The sequence below is a fragment of the Rhinatrema bivittatum genome, chromosome 10, assembly GCF_901001135.1.
Source record: "Rhinatrema bivittatum chromosome 10, aRhiBiv1.1, whole genome shotgun sequence".
Classification (NCBI taxonomy): domain Eukaryota; kingdom Metazoa; phylum Chordata; class Amphibia; order Gymnophiona; family Rhinatrematidae; genus Rhinatrema; species Rhinatrema bivittatum.
In genome coordinates this window covers 57,190,520-57,216,088 of record NC_042624.1, presented here as the reverse complement: position 1 = coordinate 57,216,088, position 25,569 = coordinate 57,190,520, and the positions used below count along the sequence as shown (strand labels likewise).

The 25,569-nt window shown below is 42.9% G+C and overlaps 1 protein-coding gene and 1 long non-coding RNA gene across 2 annotated transcripts; one reads left to right on the top strand and one right to left on the bottom strand.

Annotated features, from left to right (window-relative positions):
• Nucleotides 1–371: 371 nt before the first annotated feature.
• On the bottom strand, nucleotides 372–17,310 carry ATP6V1G3 (ATPase H+ transporting V1 subunit G3). Its single transcript, XM_029618771.1, has 3 exons — nucleotides 17,143–17,310; nucleotides 5,932–6,032; nucleotides 372–1,104 (listed from the first exon to the last, which is right to left on the bottom strand). The coding sequence occupies exons 1-3, from the start codon at nucleotides 17,222–17,224 to the stop codon at nucleotides 931–933; spliced, it is 357 nt and encodes a 118-aa protein (XP_029474631.1). The 5' UTR covers nucleotides 17,225–17,310; the 3' UTR covers nucleotides 372–930.
• Nucleotides 17,311–19,545: 2,235 nt separating this feature from the next.
• On the top strand, nucleotides 19,546–25,275 carry LOC115100105. The gene is made up of 3 exons (XR_003858962.1): nucleotides 19,546–19,612; nucleotides 24,899–24,954; nucleotides 25,046–25,275. It is a non-coding gene; the product is annotated as an uncharacterized LOC115100105 (long non-coding RNA).
• Nucleotides 25,276–25,569: the final 294 nt, after the last annotated feature.

The window sequence follows — 25,569 nt, the reverse complement described above, 5'->3', positions numbered from 1 at the left end:
CAGGCCAGTTGTGAGTGAAGGATGGAGAAATAAAGAATGTGTAGATGGAAGCCAGTGTTGGTTTCCTTTTGGCCTTGCATGCCAGCAGTTCCTCATGCACTATAGATTAAGGCATCGTAGGTTTGTTTACTGGCTGTAATATGTGACTGTTTCTGTGGCGTTTTCCTCCCTGATTCCTATGAGGCCTGGGGCAAATGAGCATTTGAGAGTATTCAAATAAGACAATGTGACAATTGAAGTGTGAAGACCTTGTTGGTTTCTTACCGTTAGTTTGTGCTGATGTCATACTCTGCGCATGCACAATGTTTCCACACGTCCTTTTAAAAAGCATTTATATTTAGAGCAAATTATAAAGTACTGTTTAAGACAAATCAGAAATGTGAAATATTTATAAAATAAGGATTTTCCTTATTAATCAATATATTCAGTCATCTGTGTACTCAGTGTGTACAGAAGGTGGGGGATCAATAAATGCCTTGCCCAACAAGCATATTTAATTCTCCTGTATTGTACACATTTAAACTTCAAAATATTCCAAAACTTTATATAAAACCTGATTTGCTATAGGAATTGAATGTGTAAAGGATTTAAATAAGCTTACTGAATAGCTGTAAGAAACCTTTTTTTTTTTTTAATTTTATTAAAAGTGATTTACGCAATTACTTGTCCTGAGAGTCTTCTCTTGACCCTCCCGTATAAATAAGAATGATAGCCCAGTACAACTTTCTCTGGGGGGGGGGACAGAACTATGGTATACTGCTTTCAACATCTGGGCATGCCATGCAAGGGAACATATCTGAGCATCTCCAGTCTCTGCCGGTCAATCCTGTTTCTGGTGCATTAAATTGACTTATCACAAACAGATTTAGAAATGCAACTGTTGTGGCAGGACACAAAACTAGCTTTAAACTGATACAGCTCAGCAGGGCTTTACATAGTTTTTCTGTAGTTTGTATGAATTTCGGGCTTGATCTCATAGATCATGTCCAAAAGTTCTGTCGTCACCTTTTCCCGATTCGACTTGTAGTTACCAGAGAGGGCTTGGCTTTTGGCTGCAGTTTGCTCTTCCACTTTGACAGCAAGGTTACCTTGAGAACCCATGATCTACAAAGTCAAAACAAATACCTGTGAGTAGTACAAAGGATACGTCTGAACACTGCCTGTTGCAGTCCTGCCAGATGAAGGCCACGCCAGTTTCTAGTATAAACAGGTGAAGCTTTCAGAATGGTTTCTGAGGGCAAAGCTTGAGCCTGCTAAGACCCTTAGACACTATTTCACAGGTTTAAATGAGAACTCTTCATGAAACAAATCTTACATGAAAAAGGGGGTGGTTCTTATTTAGTGACAAGCTGTCTCTTTTAAATCTTCATATTTAGCATGCCTGTCAGATTCTCATGCATGTAGTGGTCAGGAATCACTTATGTCTGGATTTAGCCAGGGCTTTTTTTTTTTTTTTTTCATGGGGGGGATGTGCGAGTACTGGCATCTTTACTGCCACTGCTTGAATTGCACCCCCCCAAAAAAAAAATGTATCTGGAGCTGCCTACACCACCCCTCGATGTGTCCTGTCTTCTGTGCAGAGAAAGGACTTGGGGACTAGACTGCTGCTTGGGCAGGGAAATGGGGTAGAGAAGAGGGGAGGGATGCTCTGGGGAAAGAACCAGGGATTCCGTTTACCATCTTAGAAGAGGGAGGAGAGACAGAAAGAACCCCGTGAAGGGTGGGGATGGGAGTGGGGGAGGGAAGAGCCAGAAGGTATGGGGGGGGTGGGAAGTGATATGTTCTGGCTGCTGAGCCCCAGTCGTCATTCATTTATCCAGACAGCAAAGGTAAAACAAAACCTTTTCCTTTTGGTTTAGTGATTCAAATATATCAGCCTTGGAACATATGAATGTGCCCCTCCCCCCCAAAAAACGAAAAATACAGTGATAGAAAATGAAATTCAGAAATACGAATGTGCAACCTCACTGCATTTTTCACAGTACAGAAAGAAATGCTTCTTACTTCTCCAGTTTTGCACTGCGTGCAGAGTCTGCCACCTTGGGGTTACCAGTTCAGGTTTTGTCTGCTTATTTCTATTCAGAATTTGTAGTCAGTTATTCTGTATTTGGTGAGGGTCCATTCATGTTTTGTCAATCAGGCCGATTAAAAAAAAAAACCCGCGGGAGAGCCGGGGCTCCATGTTGAGCGCTGGCTCTCCCAATGCGTGCCCAGGCACCTCTCCTGGGCGCGCGATTCTGTATTTAAATTAGGGCTGTTGCTAATTAATTCCGCTTATTAGTGGAAGCGGCAGCTGTCAGCGGGTTCGACAATGGATGTTTAATTTTACTGGCGTCTGTTTTCGAACACGCTGACTGGCGGGCAGATGTTTTTGTTTTTTTAAAGAAGTTTTTTTTTTTTTTTTTAAATTTTTGGGACCTCCGACTTAATATTGCTATGATATTAAGTCGGAGGATATACAGAAAAGCAGTTTTTTCTGCTTTTCTGTACATTTACCTGGTGTCGTCTATGGTTAATGCCTGCCTTTGGGCAGGCGTTAATTTCTGAGAGTAAAATGTGCGGCTTGGCTGCACATTTTACTTTCTGTATTTCGGGTGAGTAATAGGCTCATTAAAGTGCATTTGCATATAAGGGGTAATAAATAATAGCGCGTCTAAAATGCACGGTCAAACGGGGGCTAAACGGTGCGCTCACCGTTCTGCATCGGCCTGCGTGTGATCGAGGTGAGGTATTCTGCTAGTGTCTAGTTTCTGGGTAGCGATCTGTGGCAGGCCAGCTTGTTCTGGTTTCCCAGTTGGTGTTCTAGGGTCACGTGCAAGGTTTGTAATGCTTTCATTTCATAGGTTCTCTGATCAGTTACGGGAGGGCAGGGCTCTGGGTGGTTGCACTTTCCTATCCTACCCTCTCGAAGGGCCTTACATGTGACTGCCTGCACCCTTATTTTCCAGGGAAAAAGCCCTGAACTTGGCCTGGCTTCTGGGATCTGTGGGCCTGCTTTATAAAATACAAGGGATTCGCACTGCATGAACTGAGGAATGGAAGATGTTTATAGCCTCAACAGGACTGTTTTTTGTTTTCTAAGCCATTTTATGTTCCACTCTCTTATCTGGTCAGAGACCACATAGCTATAAGTAAGGTGCCCCCACACCACAGGAAAATGGAAATGAAGCACTTGGGGAATCTGAACAGAGACTGGCCAGGCCAGGCCATTTTGGTGGTCTTTACCTTCCGTTACGATGTTACTCTGTTAAGCTAAGAAGAACATTGTGAGGCGGCGTTTGCAGATACTGTGACAATTCTGTGGCATATTTACATGATTAAATGTATGATTTATTTTGCTTAATTTGTGCAAAAAAGTGCATTTTAATTAAAAAACAAAAAACAATTCTTTGACTAGGGGGAGCCAATGGTCTTTTTCTGCTGACATCTGTTTCTGGGTCTCATTTCACTGTTCAGAGCCAGATGTAGTAAACCTTATCCCATAAACACAAAATGTGAAATGCCCTTCAGAACATAGGCCCTTTAAACATCTTTTCCAATCTGCACTATATATGTAATTTCTTATTTCTCTCTCCCTTTCTTTACTACTTCCATGACTACCTGAGACTACGTCTGCCTCTGCTCCTTTCCTTATATTCAGTTTCTGCTTCTCTCTCGCCCTCTATCCTCTTTGCGTGCTCCTCTTCTGTCCACTTTCACTTCATCGGTATCTTCCCTCCGTGTACCTCCTGTGCCCTCTCTCTGTGCCACGTCTTTGCTTCCTTCCCCCTTCTCCTTCCGCTTCTCCTTTCGTTTCCCTTTTCTCCTGCACGCCCTCTCCATGCAGCTCCTTCTCCCTCAGCCTCCCTTCTTTTGATGGCAGTAATGTGTTGTGTTGGTTTATATAATTATTTACATTTTTGTTTAATTTTATTTTTTTGTTACGTTGAGATTATATGCACTTATTCTGATTAAATATCATTGTACTGTTGAGCCTCACTAAGGGCCTGATTTTCAAAAGTATGCATGCTTAAAACTGGGTTTTACATGTATAAACACACCCTGCCTGTGTTAAGTGGGCTTTTGACAATTTACAATAGTGCTACATTTACATGCACAACTCCCTTGAAAACTGACCTGTAAGAATTTGTAGGATAGCAAGCGGTAAGTCTTATTAAACATGAAACTTCTCCCCGCTGTAATCCTGCTAGCACAGCACTGTTCTTAATAGCACACTGTTGGATAGTGCTGGCAGTATTTCCTGTTCTTTTGGTTTACAAGACCAGGAAATACTGCCAGCTCTGCAAGGGTCAGCACTAGAAGCAGAGCAGACTAGCACTGGCAAACTCAGTAGGGGATGAGGTCCATCAGCTGGGTGACAGGGCGCCAGGGGCAGAGTTGAGGCCATAGCAGAAAGAGTAGGGGATTTAGGGGGGAGGGGTGACTCCACCAGTTGCTGAGGGACCAGTTTCCTGTGATTCTGCGGGGAAGGGGGCACATTCGGAGGTGGCTGCTGGTAATCATGGAATCACAGAAAACTGGGAGGCCTCGTCTCTAATGCATTCTACTGTAAATTCTCTTTCTGGATGCAGTTTCCTGAATTATTTGTCAGACAGGCAGACAGGACTTTTAAAACTGCATCATCTCTCATGTGCCACAAGATATAAATGTGTGATGCACAAGAAGGTAAGAAATCAAAACAGATCCCATGGTCTGATTTTTAGAAACACAAAAAAATGTGATTTTCTTCCCTGTTTTGTTTTTCTGTGTATGAATGTACTTTTTGACTGTCTTGACTGAAGTATCTAGGACCAGTTTTTTTAAAGAAACTGCAGCATATGAATTTACCTTCAGGCCTTTTCACTGAACTCCCTTGCATGCACAGCATGAAACTGTGTGCATCATTGAATGAATGTTAACTTTTGGGAGGTGATGGAAGAGAGGGCGCCTGAGAACTGGGGTAAACCAGGCATTCTCTGCCCAGTCCACAGAGTCACACCTAGCCGGGCAGGTTTTCAGCCGATCCACAATGAATAACCATGAGATACATTTGTATGCACCGCCTGCACTGTATGCTGATCTATCTGGTGGATCGCCTGAAAACCTGACTGGCTGGGAATGTCCTGGGTTGAGAACTCCTTCTGCAAGACGTTGTCTCCTTTTACTCTCTTGGGACCTCTGTAAATCCAGCCCCAGCTGAAGGGAAGGACTTCAGGCTTTCACAGTCTATTTGCCACTAGAGCCATGGAGCAAGCCTGGTTCTGACATCTAAACATTGTGTATTGGGAGTTCAGTTTCCAAAGCCATTCACACAGGTAAACAGCAATCTATGCATGTAAATAAGTTGTCAGAAAAAAATCTTCCTTCCCTCAACACTGCTAAAAGTATGCGTGTTGTACTTCTGGGCGAGGTCTACCGGGACAGAGGGGGATGAGATTTTTTTTTGGGGGGGGGGGGGGGGGGGGGGGGGAATCAGAAAATATGCATAGATCATGACTTCTAGCTTCCGTGGGCTATTTTCCATTAAAAACCTATGCACACAAAAACGAACTTGCAAATGTCCCACTGTTACTTTATCCCCCTCCCGGCCCCCATAAGTTTCACCGTGAAACCTACGTGCAGACTTGCTGTTTGAAAAATGGTGCAAAGCCTGTGGTTAAAAAGGGTCCCTGGACTAGTGCAGACAGTTTGGAAACTGTTCCCCCTCCCACCCCCTTACTGGTGTGATACAGATAAAAAAAAAAAAGTGGCCTGAAAAGTGGAGAACGCCCATGCCCCCAGCGCCGTAGGACCAAGCTTTCCTTGCAGATGTGCAAATCTCAGCCCTGCTTCTGAGGCCTCAACCAGTGAGCTGAAGGACGTAGCAGTGATAACAGAACCGGCCCATTCACATCGGCGCTATTCCTTCTTGTTTATCTTCCTGCCGTTTTACTCCGCGACCATGGCACTTACGGATGACTGAATGCGTCGGAATTCATTCTCTCGCTGCAACTTGTATTGGTCTATTTCTGCCATGGCTTCATCTTTAGCTTGTTTTAGTCGTTTTCCTTTACCTGAGCAGAGAGAGAGAGAAATGAATTTATTTCTTAGTTCAGTCTCATATCAGATATTGCGTTTTAGGATTTCTGTTTCTACTTTTGTTATTTCCCTTTGGTCTTTTTGACCGAGCTATAACTCTTAGCATCCAGTTCTTCCTGTTTTCAAAAATAAATGCATGAGTAATCAAACAAATGGCAGCGATGGCTTGCTAATGCACTCTGATATTTAGATGCTTATGAGGAACCATTTTGAATTATCTAGGCCCCTATTTATTAAGCTGTGACCATGTGTTAGAGGTCTTATGCTATTTCTAGCAAAAAACAAATTGGGTACAATGCATGCAAATTTATGAGCTGTTGTATGTAGATGCATGCAAGCAGATCATTGATATTAAAATGGAATAGCACAGCTCACAATAAACTTTAAGTTGCATTATTCCTGGAATGTTAGCTATGCCTCAAGAGATGTAGCAAATTTTCCTCCCAAAAACATTGGCAGTTTAATGTGCCTGCCAGATTTCTCAGTGAGTGAGAAAGAGGCCCAGGCCCCCTTTCTCCACCCTCTTGGTGAGTAAAGGTCTGGAGCCAGCATACCCAAAAGACAAGTCCCCTTTGGTCCTAACTGCTCCACCCTATTGCAATTTCCAAACTACCCTCAGGATGCCACTTTTTTTTTTTTTTTTTAAATGTCCTCCCCCTCGCCAGTGATCCCACCCCCTGCACCTCCCAGGTCCTGTTTTATTGCAGCTTAGTACATTAGCACCTTAATGTGCAATGCTGTTGTCTGGTTCATGTTCCAGCTCAGATCTTGGTTCCCCTTGTTAAGGCAGCTGTAATGGAGATTACATGGTGGTTGACATTTGCCTCAGATACTCTGTTTAGCTGATGACTAGAGTGAGGTGGTGGGGATAGGAGCAGGGAGGAGGCAGGCAAGCAAGGCAGTCACCTGGACCACAGCACCAGAAGTGACTCCCTTGCCAAAGCTGAGTGATGTCACAGAGCTAGAGCTGGGCACCTGCCAATAGTCGGGTCCATGTCTTAGTTTCTGCCCTAGGCTTCAGTATGTCTAACAGTGGCCCTAGATAGGGAAAGGGATCGTGACTCTCTAGAGAGGATTATGGGGGTCTTTTGCGGTGGGATTAAAGGAATTTTACTAGTCCAATATAGGCGAGACATGAACTAAGGTACTGTTTATTTCACACTAGTAACTTCTAAAAAAAAATCTTTATTGTTAATAGTACAAGAATATTACACAACACACCTGTCTAAGACTAATTTTTTTTCTTGACTGTCTCTTCAAATCCCTAATCTGTCCACCCTTAAAGCTTTCCCTCTTCTCAGATTCCAGAAGAACCGAATGAGCTCTGTGTACAGCTCTATACCAAAGAATTTGTTTCTTCAAGCAATTGGAAGGAAAATGGATGTCTCAAATGACCTGCCATTTCTAGTCAGGGCAAAAGGAGTGGGGCTGAGTTGTGTACTCCAGAGTGAGGGGGACAAATGAGGGGAGTAGGAAAGAGGGTGCAAGAAAACAGAGAATGACGTGAGAGTGCAGGCCTCTGAGGCAGACACTAGCTCAAAAAGCAGACCACATCAGGCCAGGGTACTGGACTGAATTGATAGATGATGATGATAAATCTTTGAGTAAGTCTGTGTTATCACTGCACGTCAGCTGCGAAGTATCTCATTTTTCTTTCTTAGGTAGAAGGGTCCACGCACAATACTAGGGCTGAGTTCCTGACTCGTTCTTTCAGCTCTCTGGGGTGTGACTTCTTCACTGGAGAGAAGAATTAACCTTCAGGTCCCATGGTACTGACTGATCCCTTAACTAGCAAATATTTTCTGATCCAACACCAAGGCATTCGGCCTGCTGGTCTTAAGCAGGGGAGAAGCTCCTTCTGCTCTCAACTTCCAACCAACTCCTACCGCACTGAGGGTCACTCACCAATAAGAAAGCTGGAATGGACCATTGAAGCAAGCTCTAGTGGAGGTGCTGGAAGCAGATGGTACATTCCTTTGGCCTACAGGGGATATACTCCTTAATAAAGTTCCGGTGAGGACAGTTACTGATGAATTTATAGGAACTGCTTTGCTGCACATGTTGTCCCATGTTGTATTGTTCTCCTTTGATTTAAGACACTTAAATTTTGTTTTTGATAGCACTGTTTTTAATTCACCATACTGGAAGGGTAGGTTTTGTATGCCTTCTATTTTGAGTGATTTCATATATGTGCCATGTAAAAATACATTACTCTGATTTTACAGATAATGATGGACAAAACAGCCGGTTACAACTGCTGAATGAAAATCATGGAATCCTTTGAAAGTCAAAAGACAGAAGAAAACCCCTTCTGTCCTGTGACACACTGACATTAAAATACTGTGGACTTCATTACAAAATGACTTTCTTTCCATTCAGTGCTTAAGGCAAATGTATATATATATTTTTGCTTCTCACAAATTTGGGTTGATGATTTCAGAAAAGAACAATCCAAGAACCAAATCAGTACTTCAGTGAAAAAAAAATCCAGGGAATAACATTTTACAATGAAAATCTGGCATAGCTGCTCACACAGCCTAGGAATGTCTCTTTCAGGACCCAAATATATGCACACATCACAGGTGGAAATACTTCACCAAACCGCAGAGACCTTAACTGAGGATGTGGAAACATCTTTATAACAAGTTTATGAACTAATTCACCAAAAGTGCAAATACTGTGTAGGATGCTTGAGCTGGTTTACAAAACTATGTTTTCAAGAAATAAGGCAATTAATGCAAAGTCTGGGTTGGATCTGTAGAACTTGGCCAGGGTACCTAAACAAAACCTATTGTGGAGTTCTATGAATTTGCCCAAGATTCAAGATGTAAACATTTGTAGGAGTTTTCCTCTAGATCTTGTTGGAAATCCAGTATTTTTTCTTTAACTTGAGCTGGGCTGAAATCTTCTTAGTTTTGATTTCAAATCAAACGGCTTCACCCATTTAAAGTCCTAACATCAGATATAGCCAAATGAAAACATTTGTTAGAAGCTGCCTCCGTATATTGTAAGGTTGGCAGGACACTTACCAGAGGAATCAATGTACATAAGATTGCTGTGGGAAAGCTTTTACTTTCATCAAAGAACTTTGCTTATTTTTCAGCAGGATCTAAAAATGTGCTACTGTGCTTCAGCATGTTTCACTTTTTCAAATCCATATTCAAGACTGGATGTGTAGGTTTATTAAAAGTTCTGCATCCTATTATACTAAAGCAGCTTTAAAAAAACCTTTTTGGAAACTGTGAAACAGCTGGCATGTTAAACACAGGCACCTTTTCAGGTGCCCTCCTATGGCAGCTGCACAATCTATAAAGTGAGGCATATGGCATGATGCCTTAAATAATTTCTTTAAAAATGTTTAAGCATATCTTAAACTGAAAGTTTTGCCCACAAATTAATTATAGCACTGTTTAAAACATTTTAGCTAGAAAAAGCATGATACCAAACACCAGTAAATTACCCATTGCAACAGAGAAAAAAATTATAAATTAAAATTTCCTTAAAACCCATGTTACTGGCTTGGTTGAGAAGTCAGTGTTTTCCAGAAAATAGAAAATGCCAAGCATGCCCCTTTATAAATCTACTGAATTTAAATATAAATGGAATGATCTCTAGATCTAAGAATTTGCCAAGGACATCAGCTATTTCTTTGACTTCCTTCTGTTTTTCCACAGTTCATGTTAGTGTACATCAAGAATGAACACAAAAATGAAACTATTCATAGTAAAACAAAAAATTAATATAAAAATTACATAATTTGGACAATACATGGTAAAACAACCACATGGCCATCTGCTAACTGGTCAAATGTTGGTATAAATGAGCAGGGGAATGTCTTCCTCACTGACAGATTTTTGAATGTCATCCTCCTCTGCACAGCATAAGTTTTATTTTAAAAATGCAAATCTAGCCACTTCCTTTACCCAGGAAAGAAATGCATTGACTGGGACTAGCCGAGATGCTTGCGGCCCTCCATAAGGGTCTCTGAGAGCTTGCTGGGCCCTCCAGTACTCGCTCAGCTGAGCATAAAGCCTTCTCCCTGCTATCTTCACATGGTTCCCATCTGCTTCTTAGTTTAATAAGCCAGAGGATGTACCTGTTGACCTTCTTTAGGAAATGTCAACCAAATTTGCAATATTTGGGGGGAGTTTACAGCAAATTGATCACATTTATGGGAAGAAGATTAAAACTGAGATATATAAAAAGTGCAGTGAACCTTGATTTGGGTCTAGTTTCAGTCTAACCTAGTTTCACCCTATGTGTAAAATAGATCAGCTTACAAAGGACTAGGTCTTTGCATAGAGGAGATTGATTCAGGCAAAAAGGCCTATACCTAATGTAACATACTTGCAAAGAAGTAAGGTCTTGATTATAAGGGGAAGCAAATTTGGCCACCTTCCTTTTTATATGAAAGAGGCATAATCCTCTGCTGAGGATTAGTCTGGTAAGGCACAATGGTCTTTAGTTGCAGTTTATATTGGAAGACGGACAGTGCACCTTAGCACTGACCGTACTGGTTCGACAGGTTATTTTGCAGCATTGTCTGCTTCCTCCCAAGCCACGAGCAGTAGCTGCTGCTAGGAACCAGTGAGAACTGCCCTGAAGCTAGTGCACTCTGCCAGTGAGGGGACCTGAGATGAGCTGTGTGTACAGACTAAACAACAGAGCCAGGAGGTAGACCAGGGCACAAGATGTAGGACAGATAAGAAAAGAGAAAACATAATGCTCTCATATATGGCTTCATATATGAGAAAATATACAGCAGTCACTGAGCAAAAGAAATGAATCTGAAGATGGGACAGATGCACCAGTTAGGGCTGAAGCTGGATCCCATCTATCCTGGGGAGGGGAGTTTTGTATACAGAGCCTGATTGGAGGAAACCTTGCATTGTCTGAGCTAATTCCAAGCTGAACAGGGATAATTCCAGACCATTTTCTGACCAGTTCTCTCTGTTCTGGAATTTTTGACCATGGGGCCTATTTAATGCCTTAATGCAGTTGCAACATGAGTTAATCACAGTTAAACAAAAAAAAAACAAACCAAACATGGATCCAGGGAGAAAATCCAGCAGATTTTCACGTCATAGTCCCTCGGTCAATCCATAGAAAGCCACAACGGATTTTGGCTGGATTTTTGCCTGGTAGAGTATCAAAGATCCACCAAAAACTTTGTTATTAATGGTCTCATGTCTATTAAAAAAAAACCCAAACACAAAACATTTGTGAATGAGCCCAACAAACTTACACATCTGTATTTTCAGTAGATTAGTTGATGAATCTCCTGTAAAGATGTTCCCATATCCCTGGTTAGAACTGCCATTTGCTAAAGTGGTTCCAGCAGTATACTTCAGATGTGACGTGGGCATACTACTATTTTAATGAACGCATTGGGCTCAGAAAGACGCACAGCTTTGAAGCTGTGAGTGGCGCTGAAAGACTTTCATTGAATGTTATCCCCTGAATTTGTTGCTCCTAATGCACTGATTTGGCTCTTAGGTTGTATTTTTAATATTATCAAACCGAATTTGTGAGATTTTGAGGTTTAAAATGAATTTTGCTACACAAAAATTAATGAAAAGACATAGAAGTCAATATTCAAAGTGATCTAGCCACCTAAGTAAGGATCTAGCTGGCTAAATCAAAGCCTGTGAGAATTTAAGATAAAACTTTTTAAATTTATATTCCATATTTTGTGACACTTCAAAGTGGATTACATTCTGCTATAGGTACCGTATTTCCCTATCTGCAGGGGGTTTACAAAGTCTCAGGACCTCTTTTACTGAGCATTTTACTGATAGAAAAAGAATGGGAGAAAAGGCTTAGTAAATCAGGCCCTAAGTCTGTATGTGAGAAAATGGAGTGTAAAGCGATTTGTTCAAGGTCACAAGGAGCAGCAGCAGGATTGGGACCCTGGCTTCCTTGCCTCACAGACTGCTGCTCTAACTACTACGTTAACCAGCTAAAATTAGCCACCACTATTTCCCTAGGTAGCTAAACATAGCTGGTTAAATTCTGAGCAGGCCTGGAAATGAAATTAGGTCAGACCAACAGTGGACACCAAGCCAGGAGCACTGTAAGTCTGTCTTCCCGGCTTTTTTTGTGGTGGAGGGTTGTAGAGGGAGGGAGGATGAGAGTTGGGACGCTTAAAGGCTCTTTGACATTCCAGGTGGGCAGATGGAAGGTGAGAATGGTCTCTACAACATTAACTTTTGAACAGGGAGGGGGGATTCCATGGGTAGCTGTCAGCCTCCTCTTGTACCTTTAACTTCTAGGCCATGAGGGAGATTCCATGGGGAAGAGAGGCTACCAGTTCCCCACATAAAAATAGCTTTTGGCCCAGGAGGGGTGGAGATTCTATGGGGGACTGGCTGAACACCACCCACCCCTCAGATGGTTATGTGCAGCAAGTGGAAGAAGACTTAGCTAGTTAGGGTTCATTTTTAGCCCTAATTGGCTAATGTTTAGCTGGGTAACTCAGCCCCACCAAATCTAGAGGAGTCAAATTTTGACCTGCTAGATTTGGGACAATTTTCATCTGAAAACCTATAGGGTCATTCATCAAAATGCGTTATGGCATTAACGTATGCGATAATGCTAGCGCATGGTGTGAATGCAAATTTTGGGAAGGGGCAGGATTAGCGAGGAGTTTGGGTGGGATTTATGGAAATGAGGGGCAGTATCACACCATGTGACAGCATAATGCATGCTATTGCACGATTTTAATGCAGAAATAACTACACCTTTTTTCCTGGCACTAAGCTGAGCGAAATGACTGAAACTGCTGTAACGCAATTCACGATAAACTTTTTGAATTGCATTTTGGCCATTTCTGGGCTTGGGAGGGGAGAGGGATGAAGTGAACTAGAGAGAGAGCGCCTCTGGGGAGGCCCTCATAGTGTGCAACTATTTAATAGCTCGAGGTGAGGTGTTGGTGGTGGTTTAGGGGCCAGTTTTTCATGCAGAGTGAGACGTACGAACAGCACATTACACCTCTGTGAAGATTTGACAACATTTGGCGTGAGGAAATTCTCAAAAAGAATGAAAGATGAAAGCTTGTACTATGTTCTCTCACCCTAGCTTGATGGACTCTATAACATAGTACAAAATTTCATCTTTGTGAGACTTTCCTCACAGCAAATGACGTCAAATCTTCACCAAGGTGTACTGTGCTGTTTGTACGTCTCACTCTGCAAAAACTGGCCCCCTCAACCACCACCAACAGAAAGTTGTATTATTGCTAAAATTCCTGTCCAAATATGGAGAAAATTTAAATGAGCCATTTTACATGCAAAGGCTTAAGTAGCAGCATCTAAATATTCAAATGGATTACCACAGTTTGGATTAAGCTCCACAATTTGACATAAACTGCCTTCAGATGCAAAACTTTAACCATACCTTAGAAGGCATAATTAATGCATTAACACTCCACAGCTGATGTGGGCCATGATCTTTCACCACCCACCCTGACTTACATTAAATGGCTCCCTCCAGGCTGATAGCCCCAATCCCCCCATCAATCAAAATGTGGTCCCACCCTTTTGAGTTAAATTGCAACTCATCTCCTCCCCCCAATATCTATATCTCTCCAAGTTAAGCCCATGTTGGACTGTAATCCCCCACTGTTACTTACTCTTGCTCCTCCTTATTAGGGGGGCCCAAAACAAATTAGGCCCCCCCGAATAAAACAAACCTTATGTTTGATTTGTTTTAAACTAATATGTTGGACCTAGGCCCGAAGCCGAAGCCTCACCTGTGGCCATGGCTTAAGCCCAAGCGAGATGCCAGGGTCTCTGCAGAAACCCCCCAAAATAAAAAAAATGTACCTGATTCGTCAGGTATCCGACAAAGGCCAGGTCCCGATGTCTGGGCCTTAGCCCAGGCCCCAGGATCTGGGTCCTGTGTCCTGGCCTGATGCGGCCCAGTCTGAAGACTGTCCCAATAACAGGGCCTCATCCCGGACCCAGGCCCGACACTGAAGCCCAGTCTAGAGACTGGAGCCCGACGCGGGATGTCTGACTGGACTCAGTCCCAGAGGCTGGGTCCTGACTCCTGAGCCTTGGCCCAGGTTCAGACCCAGGCCTAGAGCCCCTCTTCTTCAGCACTTGAAAGCCAATTGATGCCGTCTGCTGGGGAAGTGCTGGAGTTAATTAACTCCGGCGCATTCATCCCTGAGGATGGCACTATTTTGATATACATCAATGCCGTACATCAGAATGGCACTGTCTGTTGGGATGAATGCGCTGGAGTTAACTCAGGCTCTCCCCCGGTGGACGGCATCAATTGGCTTTCAAGGGCCAAAGAAAAACGACCAAGAAGAGGAGCTCCGAGGCCTGGGCCTGACCCTGGTAAGGCCCGGCCATCAGGTGTCGGCCTCTGGGCCATGGCCAGGTGTCAGGACCCAGCCTATGGGCCGAGTCTGAGTCGAGCCTGGGTCTGGGTTAGCATTGGGACCCTGCCTCTGGGTTGGGTTTCAGCATTGGGCCTGGGCCCAGGCATTGGGTCCTGGCCGAGGCCCCATCATTGGGGCCAAATCTCCGGCCTAGGCTCCAACATCACTCTAAGCTTCAACAGCAAGAGGAAATGTGGAAAAAAGGATTTGCACTCACAAAGCTGGGAGTAGCTGGCTTGTTACGGCAGTTACTACCCCAAACCAAATGTGCCTGATACTTCACTTTCGATGCATATCCAGCATAGCTCCCTGCTTCAACGGCAGGGGAGAAGATAAACAACCAATAAGGGCTGTATAACATAGTCTGGGTAAAACAAATAAGCATGGGTGTAGCTTGCTTATCACGGCGGTTACTACCCCTAACTAATCAAGCTAGATATTTCACTTGGATGCAGCTCCATCACCGCTCTCTACATTAATGGTGGGGGAGGAAGGGAAATAGAACCAAGAGCTAAAAGAAACAGATAAGTATGAGAGAAAAAATGTGTGAAGCTTGCTGGGCAGACTGGATGGGCCGTTTGGTCTTCTTCTGCCGTCATTTCTATGTTTCTATGTTTCTATGTTTCTAAGCCTCTGTGTTGGGTAGGCTGAGGCTGAGATTGCGGCGACCTACCATGGCCTTGGCCTACGCAAAGCCGAGGCTTCAGCCTGGGACTAGGTATCTGCTGTGGCATTGGGCCTGGGCCTTAGCCAAAGCCTCGGCCTTGTGTAGGCCACGGTCACGATGACTTATCGCATTATTGGCCTGGGCCTGGGCCTCCCTGGTGAATCCTTACCTGACTAGATGTGGGGTCTGAGGGGGATCCTGGCCCCAGCATTTTTCAGGGGGGATGGGAGGCACCGTTTGGCCGCATTTTTGTGTTTTGGTACTTTTTTTTTTTTTTAATATTTGATTCATTATTTCCATAGAAATGAAACAAATGAAACATTCCATGAACCGAAATTCATGGGAAACGATCATCCCGAAAATGAACCAAAAATGAAACCACATTTTTTTTCCCTGCCCCTCCTACTTCAATCCATACTGCCTCAAGCTAAGGAAATGTATTTTTTGCCCTGCACCTGCAGGGAGGTTGTGGGGAGAAATCGGCCCAGAGAGGTTGCAGCTGGAGTCTGTGAAAGGCGGAGGGGATGGCAGTAATATAGCCACATTAAGTCCACTTTTAACATGGGATTTCTAAAGCCTTTTAATAATTAAGGCATTATAATTGGGGCTGACACCCATTTTAAAATCTGGCACTAGCACTCTTTCCTAATATGGCTTAGTAAATAGAGCCCTAAGTTTGGATCTCTTTGAGCTGGTTTGGATGAAAACATTCATATATTCACACTTGGATATGAAGATTCACTGTGGTTTCATGTTCTTTGAATCTGAGAATACTTGGGTAATATGAGCCAATCTGAGTAATGCAAATTTATTTTATTATCTTTTTTTTATTGAAGCTAGGTTGAAAGTGACTTTGATTATATGAGTAACATGAGTCAAATGTTTGCAGACTGGAGCCCCTATTAAAGGACGCTTTTCCTGTACCAGGTGTAAACACAAATATAGGACCAGGCAAAATGTTTTATATGGGGACTGTGCAGAGGGGCCTGAGAAACTCTCAAGAGTTAGAAAGACATTAAAATTAATCCAAGAAAATAGCTTGGCCAGCAATTGGTTTTATTTACTTTTACTTTACTTATTTATTTTAGAAGAAGAAAAGCATTATTTTAAGGGTTAATTGTAATTGAATTTTTTTTGTTTTTCACTTTCTGTTTCTTGATGCAAAAACAACTTAATTGTAAACTGCATTACAATTAACAGATGTAGACAAAAGTTATCTATTTGTAGGTATTTAAACACTTTCAAGCAACTGACAAACTACAGACATATCTAGAATGTATCTGCTCTGCATTTATATTTCTGACTCAGGTGGTGGCTGCTCTTTCTCTTCTGATCTCTTTCTCTTCTGCAAGGTCCCGTTGTCATCTCACAGTACAATAAAAATGTGGTGCATCCTATATCATGGCAACAACTAAAATAACTCTCTGCTGCTAATTGATAGGTTGAAAAATAGTTAGAAATGGTATTTTGGTGTTTGAGTTTTAAAAAACTGACAAACTATAAACATCACAAAGAATCAGTTTTGTATGTACTATTTTTTAAGTGTGCACTTAGTTATTTCATTTATTTAAACGTCTTACAGGCTGCTTATTTACTACTTTTTGTGAATCTTTGGACAATAAATTGCATAAAAGAAAGTAATCATGTAAGTGATATCAAACGGATTTGAAAGAATGTGTGTGTATGTATGCGTGGGGAGAGGGAGGAGGAAGATTACGTTGAATGAAAGGACATTAGGCTTGCAGAAATAGAAGCTGTTGGTCGTCATGTTGCATGCTTAGCTCTTGCAAACACTGCCTGTAGCATGGCATGAGGCGAGTATGGTTGTAAGGGTTAGCCCGCAGGATCAGAGGAGGAAGGTGCTGCTCATGGCTCGGTTTTGACGTCTATTCTGCTATTTCTTCAAGATGTGAGACATTTTAAAAGCAGGTCACTGCAGGAAAGCTAATTTATTATCTTGAGTGTTTAGGGGAGTTCATTACTTTAAATAGAAAGTAGATAATGATATAAAAAAAAAATCATTACTTACGCTTTTTGGCTTCTTCTAGTTTATCTTTGGCTCGTTTTTCAGCCTGTAAGAGTTGCTGAATGCCCTGCGACTGGCTGGTCATGCTGACTGCTTCTCCTCAGGTTGCTCTTGGAGAAGAGAGGTAGCGCAAAGTTTTATAAGGAGCTGCCAGCAATCCCTTTATCTCTGCTGTCCCAACAAACAGTGCAGGGTACATCCAGCTCATACCAAACTAGGCAGCCTAGCCTGGTTTTGTGCAGAGCGAGAAGCACAAGATAAATGTAACAAACAAATGTGCTATTTTAACTTAACAGTGAAGAAAATTAGACACAACTGTGTATTCAGGAGGGCACAGTGTGTTTTATACCAAGTAGGTAAAAAGAAAAAAAATTGCAATCTATAGAAAATAATTCCTCCCACCACCAAGTAAAGCATAATAAATTACCCCTTCCCTTAAAAACAGTAACTACTCTCTGGGAACATTCTACTCTAAATGTTCAACGTTCGAATATTTATATTAGAGTACATGGACATTTGGATCCTGTTACCGATCTCACAGAATTTAGCCTAGATAGCATTTGTACACTTTTACAAGAATTGACAGTTAGTAGAAAATCAGGTTAATTATCTCAAGGGTAAAAAAAAAAAAAAAAATCAAACCTGACTTCTCCTACTGAATCATTAAAAGATATGAAACTTCCCCATATATTTGTGGTCTGGAAGGATACCAGTGGCGTACCGAGGGTCTCTGGCACCCCGGGACCAATACATTTGTGTTCCTGTCCAGCAGCCCCCCCTCCCTATTCCTTCTTGTACTAATGCTTAAGGTCACAGAAAATCAGTGGCGTCTCTAGACAGAAGAATTTGAGGGGGGGGGGGGGGAGGGAGCCAAAATGACATTTCCTCATATCACACCCACCCCCATATCATGGCCCTCTGCTTTAAAATTGGCTATAAAAAAGTCTCACTAAGAAAGTCCAAATGGTCTTCTGCGTAAAACTTCTAGTAAAACTATTATTTAAATGATTTCATAGCCACATTCAACTAATTTTCATAGCCACATTCAACTAATTCTATATGGCTATGAGAGTGAAGTCTGGAATGTATACAGGAAGGGACAGAATGTCAATATAAATCCTGCACCTCCAGTTCTGTGCATCCACAGAAATTCCCCCAACAACAGAGCTTGGATGCTTCCCTTACAGCGTATCATACAAAAAAGTATTTTCAAATTCTGGTGTCTTCTCACAGCAATAGCAGCACAAACACCTTCCACTGTTAGACACATAACACATAACCAGCTAACTTTAAGATAGCCAGGTATATTCAGTGTGTATAATTGGCTCTCTATATTCAGCGGGTATAACCAGCTATCTAGTAAAGATGTGATTCGGCTGAACCTTTTGGTTTGGCCTTCGTTATCGGGCTGATTTTTTTTCGGCTGTCCCAAACCGAAAAAAACCCCAACCCACCCCAACCCTTCAGATTTAATTAATTACAATCCCCCACGCTCCCAACCCCCCCAAAACTTGCCTAAAGTCCCTGGTGGTCCAGTGGGGGTCTCGGGAGTGATCTCCCGCTCTCGGGCTGTCGGCTGCCAGTAAACAAAATGGCACCAGTGGCCCTTTGCCCTTACCATGTGACAGGGGCTATCGGTGCCATTGGCTGGCCTCTGTCACATGGTAGGAGCAATGGACAGCTGGCGCCATCTTAAAAAATGGTGTGGGCCATCCATTGTTCCTACCATGTGACAGGGGCCGACCAATGGCACCGATAGCCCCTTTCATATGGTAAGGGCAAAGGGCCATCGGCGTCATTTTGATTAGTGGCAGCCAATGGCCCGAGAGGGGGAGATCGCTCCTGGTACCCCTGCTGGACCACCAGGGACTTCAGGCAAGTTTTGGGGGGTCGGGAGGATGGGGGATTGTAATTAATTAAATCTGAAGGGGTGGGTTTGGGTTTTTTTCTTTTTTTTTATGTGTCCTTTCTCCCCCCCCCGAAAACGAGAAGAAAACCACATGAAATTTCACGTGTTTTCCTATCGTTTCGGGACCCCCCCCAATCCGCGACAAAATAGGAAATATAGTCTATATTTCCTATTTTGTCGCAAACAAATACACATCCCTACTATCTAGCACAGCTGTGCGGTGGCTGAATACGGACCTCGTTTTTCTTTCCTCTCCACTAATATGATTGAATTCACTGTTCTTACTTTGTCATATGTCCTGATTGCCGAATCTCTTTAAGGTATTTATTTTGTTATTGTTTCATACCTCCTTCATGTGTCTGCTTTTTCCCCCACCTTTTCTTTAGGTGTCGAAATCAACATGACACTGTTGTTTGACAAATAGGATTTAAGGAAGTGTTTAGTGCCTGTTTTCTCAACTTGGTCTCTTTCTTTTACAGGTCAACCACAACATCCTGTTCCTCTGGCTGAAAGCACGGGGACCTCCTCCTACCACCAGGGAGCAGCAACTGTGTGACCTGAGAGGTGCTTAAGTATATCCCACTTGATAACCCAGAAGTGCCTGCAGTGTAGAGTTTTTCTTTGTTTGATTTCCCTGTAAACATATCTTTATATTATGTATATTTATGTGCACCATCCGTTCTGAAGTGCTGTGTATCACGAAAATACGAGTGATGAGCTGAAAGTTGAGCTGTTTGAGTTCACGCTTACTAAAGAAACATTACAATATGAGAATTGTCAGACCTAGGGAACTAGAGCGATTTACCCACCAGACTGGCCCCATGACAACTGGATTCACTCAGCCCAGCGAAAAGAAGTAGACCCAGAATCTCATAGTAAGTCCTGTCAGGCAGACTGGGGGTAAGATTTCCCTGGCCATGCTTAAGGTGGGGTTGGAAGACATAAATTGGATTTTCAAATCAGACGTGCATTGTCTTCAGAAAAAAAAAATCTCCCTGCAGAAAAAGCAGGTCCGAATTTCATGGTCCTCATATTTCTAGGCAACTTTAAAAGGAAAGTATGCTTGTATTTTCCCTCTGAAAAATTGGATACACGATATGCTGGTACTTTGCACCTAGGCGGGCTGTTTGAAAATTGACCCCTTAATCATGTTATTTCTCGCTTGCAATAAGTCATTTACAATAATTCATGCTAGACTGCCACAATACTAATTCTAAGCAATTACTCTCGCCTCGGTTTCATTCTATGCTTGAGTTACTTACAGCAGTAAAAACAGACTTGGCATGTCATAAAGAGCAGCCAGCAGTAAATGTGCTGTAAAGGACCATGTGATACAGTGGTAAGTGGGCTGCAGTGTGAAAAATATGTCCAGGAGTACTTTTAGATATGACATTGTTTCTTGCTGTGTAGAATGTTTTGATGAACATCTACAGTGTTGTATTGGCATCCTTATTACACAATTAAAAAGCAGTAGAAAGTATGGCAGTCTAGAGATAGCCATGGTTCCATGTCTATGCAGTTTTACCAATGGATATAAAAATCAATATATCTATCATGATTTATTGGATGTTTTATAAAGAAACCAGTTTTGAAATATATTGTGGAATACAAAACAGTGCAGTCAATCTATCTGAAAAACAATGCAACCTTTCATACTTCTATTCATTTTTAGAGTGTCATATTATACTGAACTTCCACTGTGCATGATTAGTGCTTAAGCTACCAATCATTATATAACGGAGTCCAATCTATCCCTTGATAGCAGGCCTCAGAGTCTGAGACCCTCAATGTGAGTCAGAGTAGAAGGTGTTTTGTACTGCCCCGTGAGAGATGTCAGTGTGGAAGGTGGCTGCTATCCATGGCGTGGTGTCCAGGCCTTCAGGAGTAGGAAAGCCTTGTCTTGGAGTGGAAGAGTTTGGAGTCTCTGTGAAATTCTCCCTATTGATGGCTTGTAGGGATGTGAATCGTTTTTTGACGATTTAAAATATCGTCCGATATATTTTAAATCGTCAAAAATCGTTAGAGGCGATATTTAATAGGAATTCCCCCGATTTATCGTCAAAAATCATAAAAAGGGGGAGGGGGGAGGGGAAGCGGGAGGGGGGGAAAACCGGCACACTAAAACATCCCTAAAACCCATCCCGACCTTTAAAATAAATCCCCCACCCTCCCGAACCCCCTCAAAATGTCTTAAATTACCTGGGGTCCAGTGGGGGGGGGTCCCATTGTGATCTTCCACTCTCGGGCGTCGGGCGCGTTGATAGAAAATGGCGCCGGCGCCATTTTGGTTCCTGTTCCCCGACGTCACGAGCGTAGGAGATCGCTCCCGGACCCCTGCTGGACCCCCAGGGACTTTTGGCCAGCTTGGGGGGGGCCTCCTGACCCCCACAAGACTTGCCAAAAGTCCAGCGGGGGTCCGGGAACGACCTCCTGCACTCGAATCGTGTTGCCGTACGGCCGGTGCCATTTTGCTGTACGGCAATATGGCCGGCGGGGGTCCGGGAGCGATCTCCTACGCTCGTGACGTCGGGGAACAGGAACCAAAATGGCACCGGTGCTACCTTTGCCCTGTCATATGACAGGGCAAAGGTAGCGCCGGCGCCATTTTCAATCAACGCGCCCGACGCCCGAGAGTGGAAGATCACAACGGGACCCCCCCACTGGACCCCAGGTAATTTAAGACATTTTGGGGGGGTTCGGGAGGGTAGGGGATTTATTTTAAAGGGTCGGGGTGGGTTTTAGGGATGTTTTAGTGTGCCGGTTTTCCCACCCTCCCCCAATTTACGATTTACACGATATTTAAAAACACAAAACTGTGACGAACCGATTCCCTCCCCCCCAGCCGAAATCGATCATTAAGATGATTGATCACACGATACACATCTCTAATGGCTTGTATCCTTTTTCATCTACTTTTTTTTACCAATTTAACTTTATTTTTTTTCTCATGTACAATTTTCTCTTTCAGATTACACCTTTGTTTTGTTTATAAGTTTTAAATGTATTACTGTTATTTTGAGCTTATTGTATTTTTAACTGCTGTACTCAATTGTAAACCATTATGATGGTTCTACCTAATGACAGTATATAAAACCAATAAATAATAATAATAAATGTGCCACTCCAGATATTTTGCCTGCCCTACCGCCCTAGGTTAATTTTGCTTGGAATCAGGTTAGTTCTCAATCCCCTGTACAACTTTCTGCATCTTTATTATCTATACAATCTCTTGGGCAGGGCCAGTGCTAGTTTTTTGCTGCCCCCCCCCCCCCCCCACAGAGTTCATTCATCTCCCCTCCAGTAAACTAAACTTTAAAATCTGACATTCCTCCCTACCCAGGTCTACCCCCCTCTCCTCAAACATAGCCAATGCAAGAGTATTGATGCCCTAGCACCCACCTCTCTCACTCCGGCCCTCTACAAACACACAATTACAAATTATACATCTATGACAGCAGATTTTGCATTACAACAACATTCAGAGTACAGTCTTCAGAGGTGAAAATATCCTTACAACAACCTGTATATTATATTTACATGCACTGCTATAGTGCCAACCAGAAAACCCTGCAAAAATATCCATATGTTTTGAGGCCTATTGTAATGCATGTTGAATATGGGCTTGATCCTCAGAAAGCCATGAGTAAAACTTACAAAACAGCAAACCTCCCATGCCAAAACAGCACTAATTGCCAGCGCTCAAACAATAACGATCTTGCCTATGAAAAAGTAACACTGCAAATATAACACCAGCTCCTAAAATATCAATATACCTCCTATTAGGGAAACGGAACAAGCCAGGCTGCTATACAACCCTACACAGAAGCTACATACTAGCAGAATACTTCACCTCTGTCACACATGCAAAACACTGACAGACTCTCACCAAATACAGAATAGACTTAAAGTAGAAATAGAAATGTGCAGACAAAAATTGAACTGAACATCACAAAAAGCCAGACTCTATTTACAGTGCAGCAATGCAAAAACAGAAACCTCCATTCCTCATTAAATATCAAATAATAAAATCAAAAAATATAAAATATCAATCATAGTCTTAAAACCATATTAATAATGAAAAGAAATATTTCAAGACAGCTGAAGAATAAACATCCAATATTTAAAAACTCATTTAAATTTTTTTTTAAATTTCCCAAACACCTGTAAAATATTTCAAAACAGTAGACACATCAAACACCCAATAATTAAAACTAATAAGGATTAAAAACAAATCTCACTTTCCATACCTGGGGATTAGTGGAGGGAGGGCACACAAAGTTTTTCCTTTCTTTCTCTCTTATATGCACACACACTTTCTTTCTCTCATTCATACTCATGCTCACACACTCATGCTTCCTCTTTCAGGTGTACATACTCCCTTTCTCCCGCACTCGCGTGCACACACACACACTGTCTCTCACACACACATATATGTGCCACACACATGGGTTTCAACTTTTCTTTTCTTCCAATTGCTCCCCTGTGAGCTCTGTGCTTGTCTCTTCACTTTGGCCTCTATCAGGTCGGGATCACAAGATGCCCTCCACCAGTTCAGCTGCTGGTGGGATTTGGTCCGCTGGCAGCCCAAAGCCTCTTCTCTACTTAGGCCATTGGCAGATGGATGGGGTCCACTGGGCAGACCGTGGCCTCACTACCTCTACTTCTTATCCCCTTACCTCACCACCTCAGCTCTTCCTCCTTTCCCTCACTATCTTTTCTCTTCCCCCCCCCCCACTTTTCACCCCTTCTCTCCCTCCAGAGGCTCTTCCCTCCCTCATCTTCTGCCTCAGTTCTTCCCCCAGACCTGTCCCTCTAGATTCTTCTCCTTCTCACCCCTTACTGTCTCAGCTGATTACCCTTTCTCACCTTATTACCTGTTTTCTCCCCTTTCCCCATCCCTTCATCCCTTGCTCTTTCCTCCTCTTCCTATGCTTTCATCACTTTCTTCCTCCCCCCTCCCTATGCTCTTCCCCCACCTTCTCATCTAGAGACTCCCAGGCTCTTCCTCCTCCCTCTCCAAGTGTTGGGACTCCCTAGCGCAGTTTATACAGTCAGGCTTCCCCTTCATCCCGTGTGAGTCGGCAGCAGGAGCAGCATTTGAGTGACATTATCTTCTACTGTTGCAGAGCCAGTCTTATGGTAGGAGATGTTAAATCTCACTGCTCCTCCCACGAGACTGATCCCACAGTAGCAGGAGTTGACGTCACTCAAATGTTGCCGCTGCTCCTCCTGTTGGCTCACGCAGATGATGTGCTTTTTTCCCCCCTCTACACTGAATCAGGGGTTTGTCAAATCTCATATCTTCCCTGCGGCTTTCTTTTTTTTTTTCTTTCAGCTGCCTGCAATATGGAGTCCTCCAGTGGCCCTGCAGCCTCTACTCCATTTTGGCCACTGGTGGACCCAGGCCGTCGCCTCCTCGGAGCCGCCGCCCTGTGCAAGTGCATGGCTTGCACTGTGCATTGCGCCGGCCCTGCTCTTGAGCTTCACCTCCAGTCAGCATTGTATCTTGCTCCTTTGATTGGCTAAAAATCCTGGTCAGCTGATTGGCCGCTGAACGCTGTGTGACTTATTTGGACTGATTTACATTCTGATGCTTATCTTAGGTTTATTCCCTCATATTTTGTTTCACATTCTGCTCGCTGAAACCCTTCTTTGATACTTGTGTATGTTCCCATCTGATATCAGTCTTTTCCTCTCTTGTAGAGACATTCTTGACATATAATCACTGCTGGAATTATCTGGCTGACTCTTCGCTTTAAGCTAATATACTTTTGACTCCAGCTCAGTTTCAGCTTTTGGAAGTACTCATGTAAATTGTTAAATTTTTACATCTTGATTTTTATTTCACAGAATGTCTTTAAAAACCTGCTTGTAGTAATTTCCTGTTTATGCAGCATTGAATATTGGTATGTATGCTTTTGTCATCTCCATTGCTTTATTAGTCACTGTTCTGTTAATCAATAATTCTAATGCTGGTCTCTTTTATTTTCTATCTAGAATTTGACTGTGGGTACCTCCCGACACAACCCTATCAGCGTATCCCGGCCATGTTGGGAGACTGTATTGGTATTAAATATTAATCAATAAATTAACTCAGCCAAGATATTGAAATTTTACTGGTCTTTATCAGTGATTCTTTTGAGACTGAACAGTTTCAATTTATTATCACATTGTTAGAATTCAGCCACCTTCCCAGACTCCTCAACTTCAGACACTCACTGCACGAGAGGGAGCTGCCATTGCATGCTCTGATGCGTATATTACTAAGACCTGGCAAAGAGACACATAGGGCATGCGTGCACATCTGTGCACCCAATTCTGTGCACGCTGGCAAGAGACGAGAGGCCACCCCAATGATGATGTTGCACACTCATGACTATTTAGCCTGCCTGGACCTGGACTCCTTGCCTTGGCAAGAGGTTCATTGGCCTGTTCTTGGATTCTGCCTCACTTGCTGTGTGCCTGGTTCTGGATGCTGCTCCTGCCTGCTTGCTGCCTGTCTCAACCTTGGACCAGTTACT

Bases quoted from the DNA above. Each gene is read 5' to 3' on its own strand.
- ATP6V1G3 (XM_029618771.1), bottom strand. From the start codon at position 17,224: ATGACCAGCCAGTCGCAGGGCATTCAGCAACTCTTACAGGCTGAAAAA. The intron at 6,033-17,142 runs GTAAGTAATGAT...CTCTCTGCTCAG, and splicing joins ACTAGAAGAAGCCAAAAAGC to GTAAAGGAAAACGACTAAAA. The intron at 1,105-5,931 runs GTAAGTGCCATG...TTGACTTTGTAG, and splicing joins TCCGACGCATTCAGTCATCC to ATCATGGGTTCTCAAGGTAA.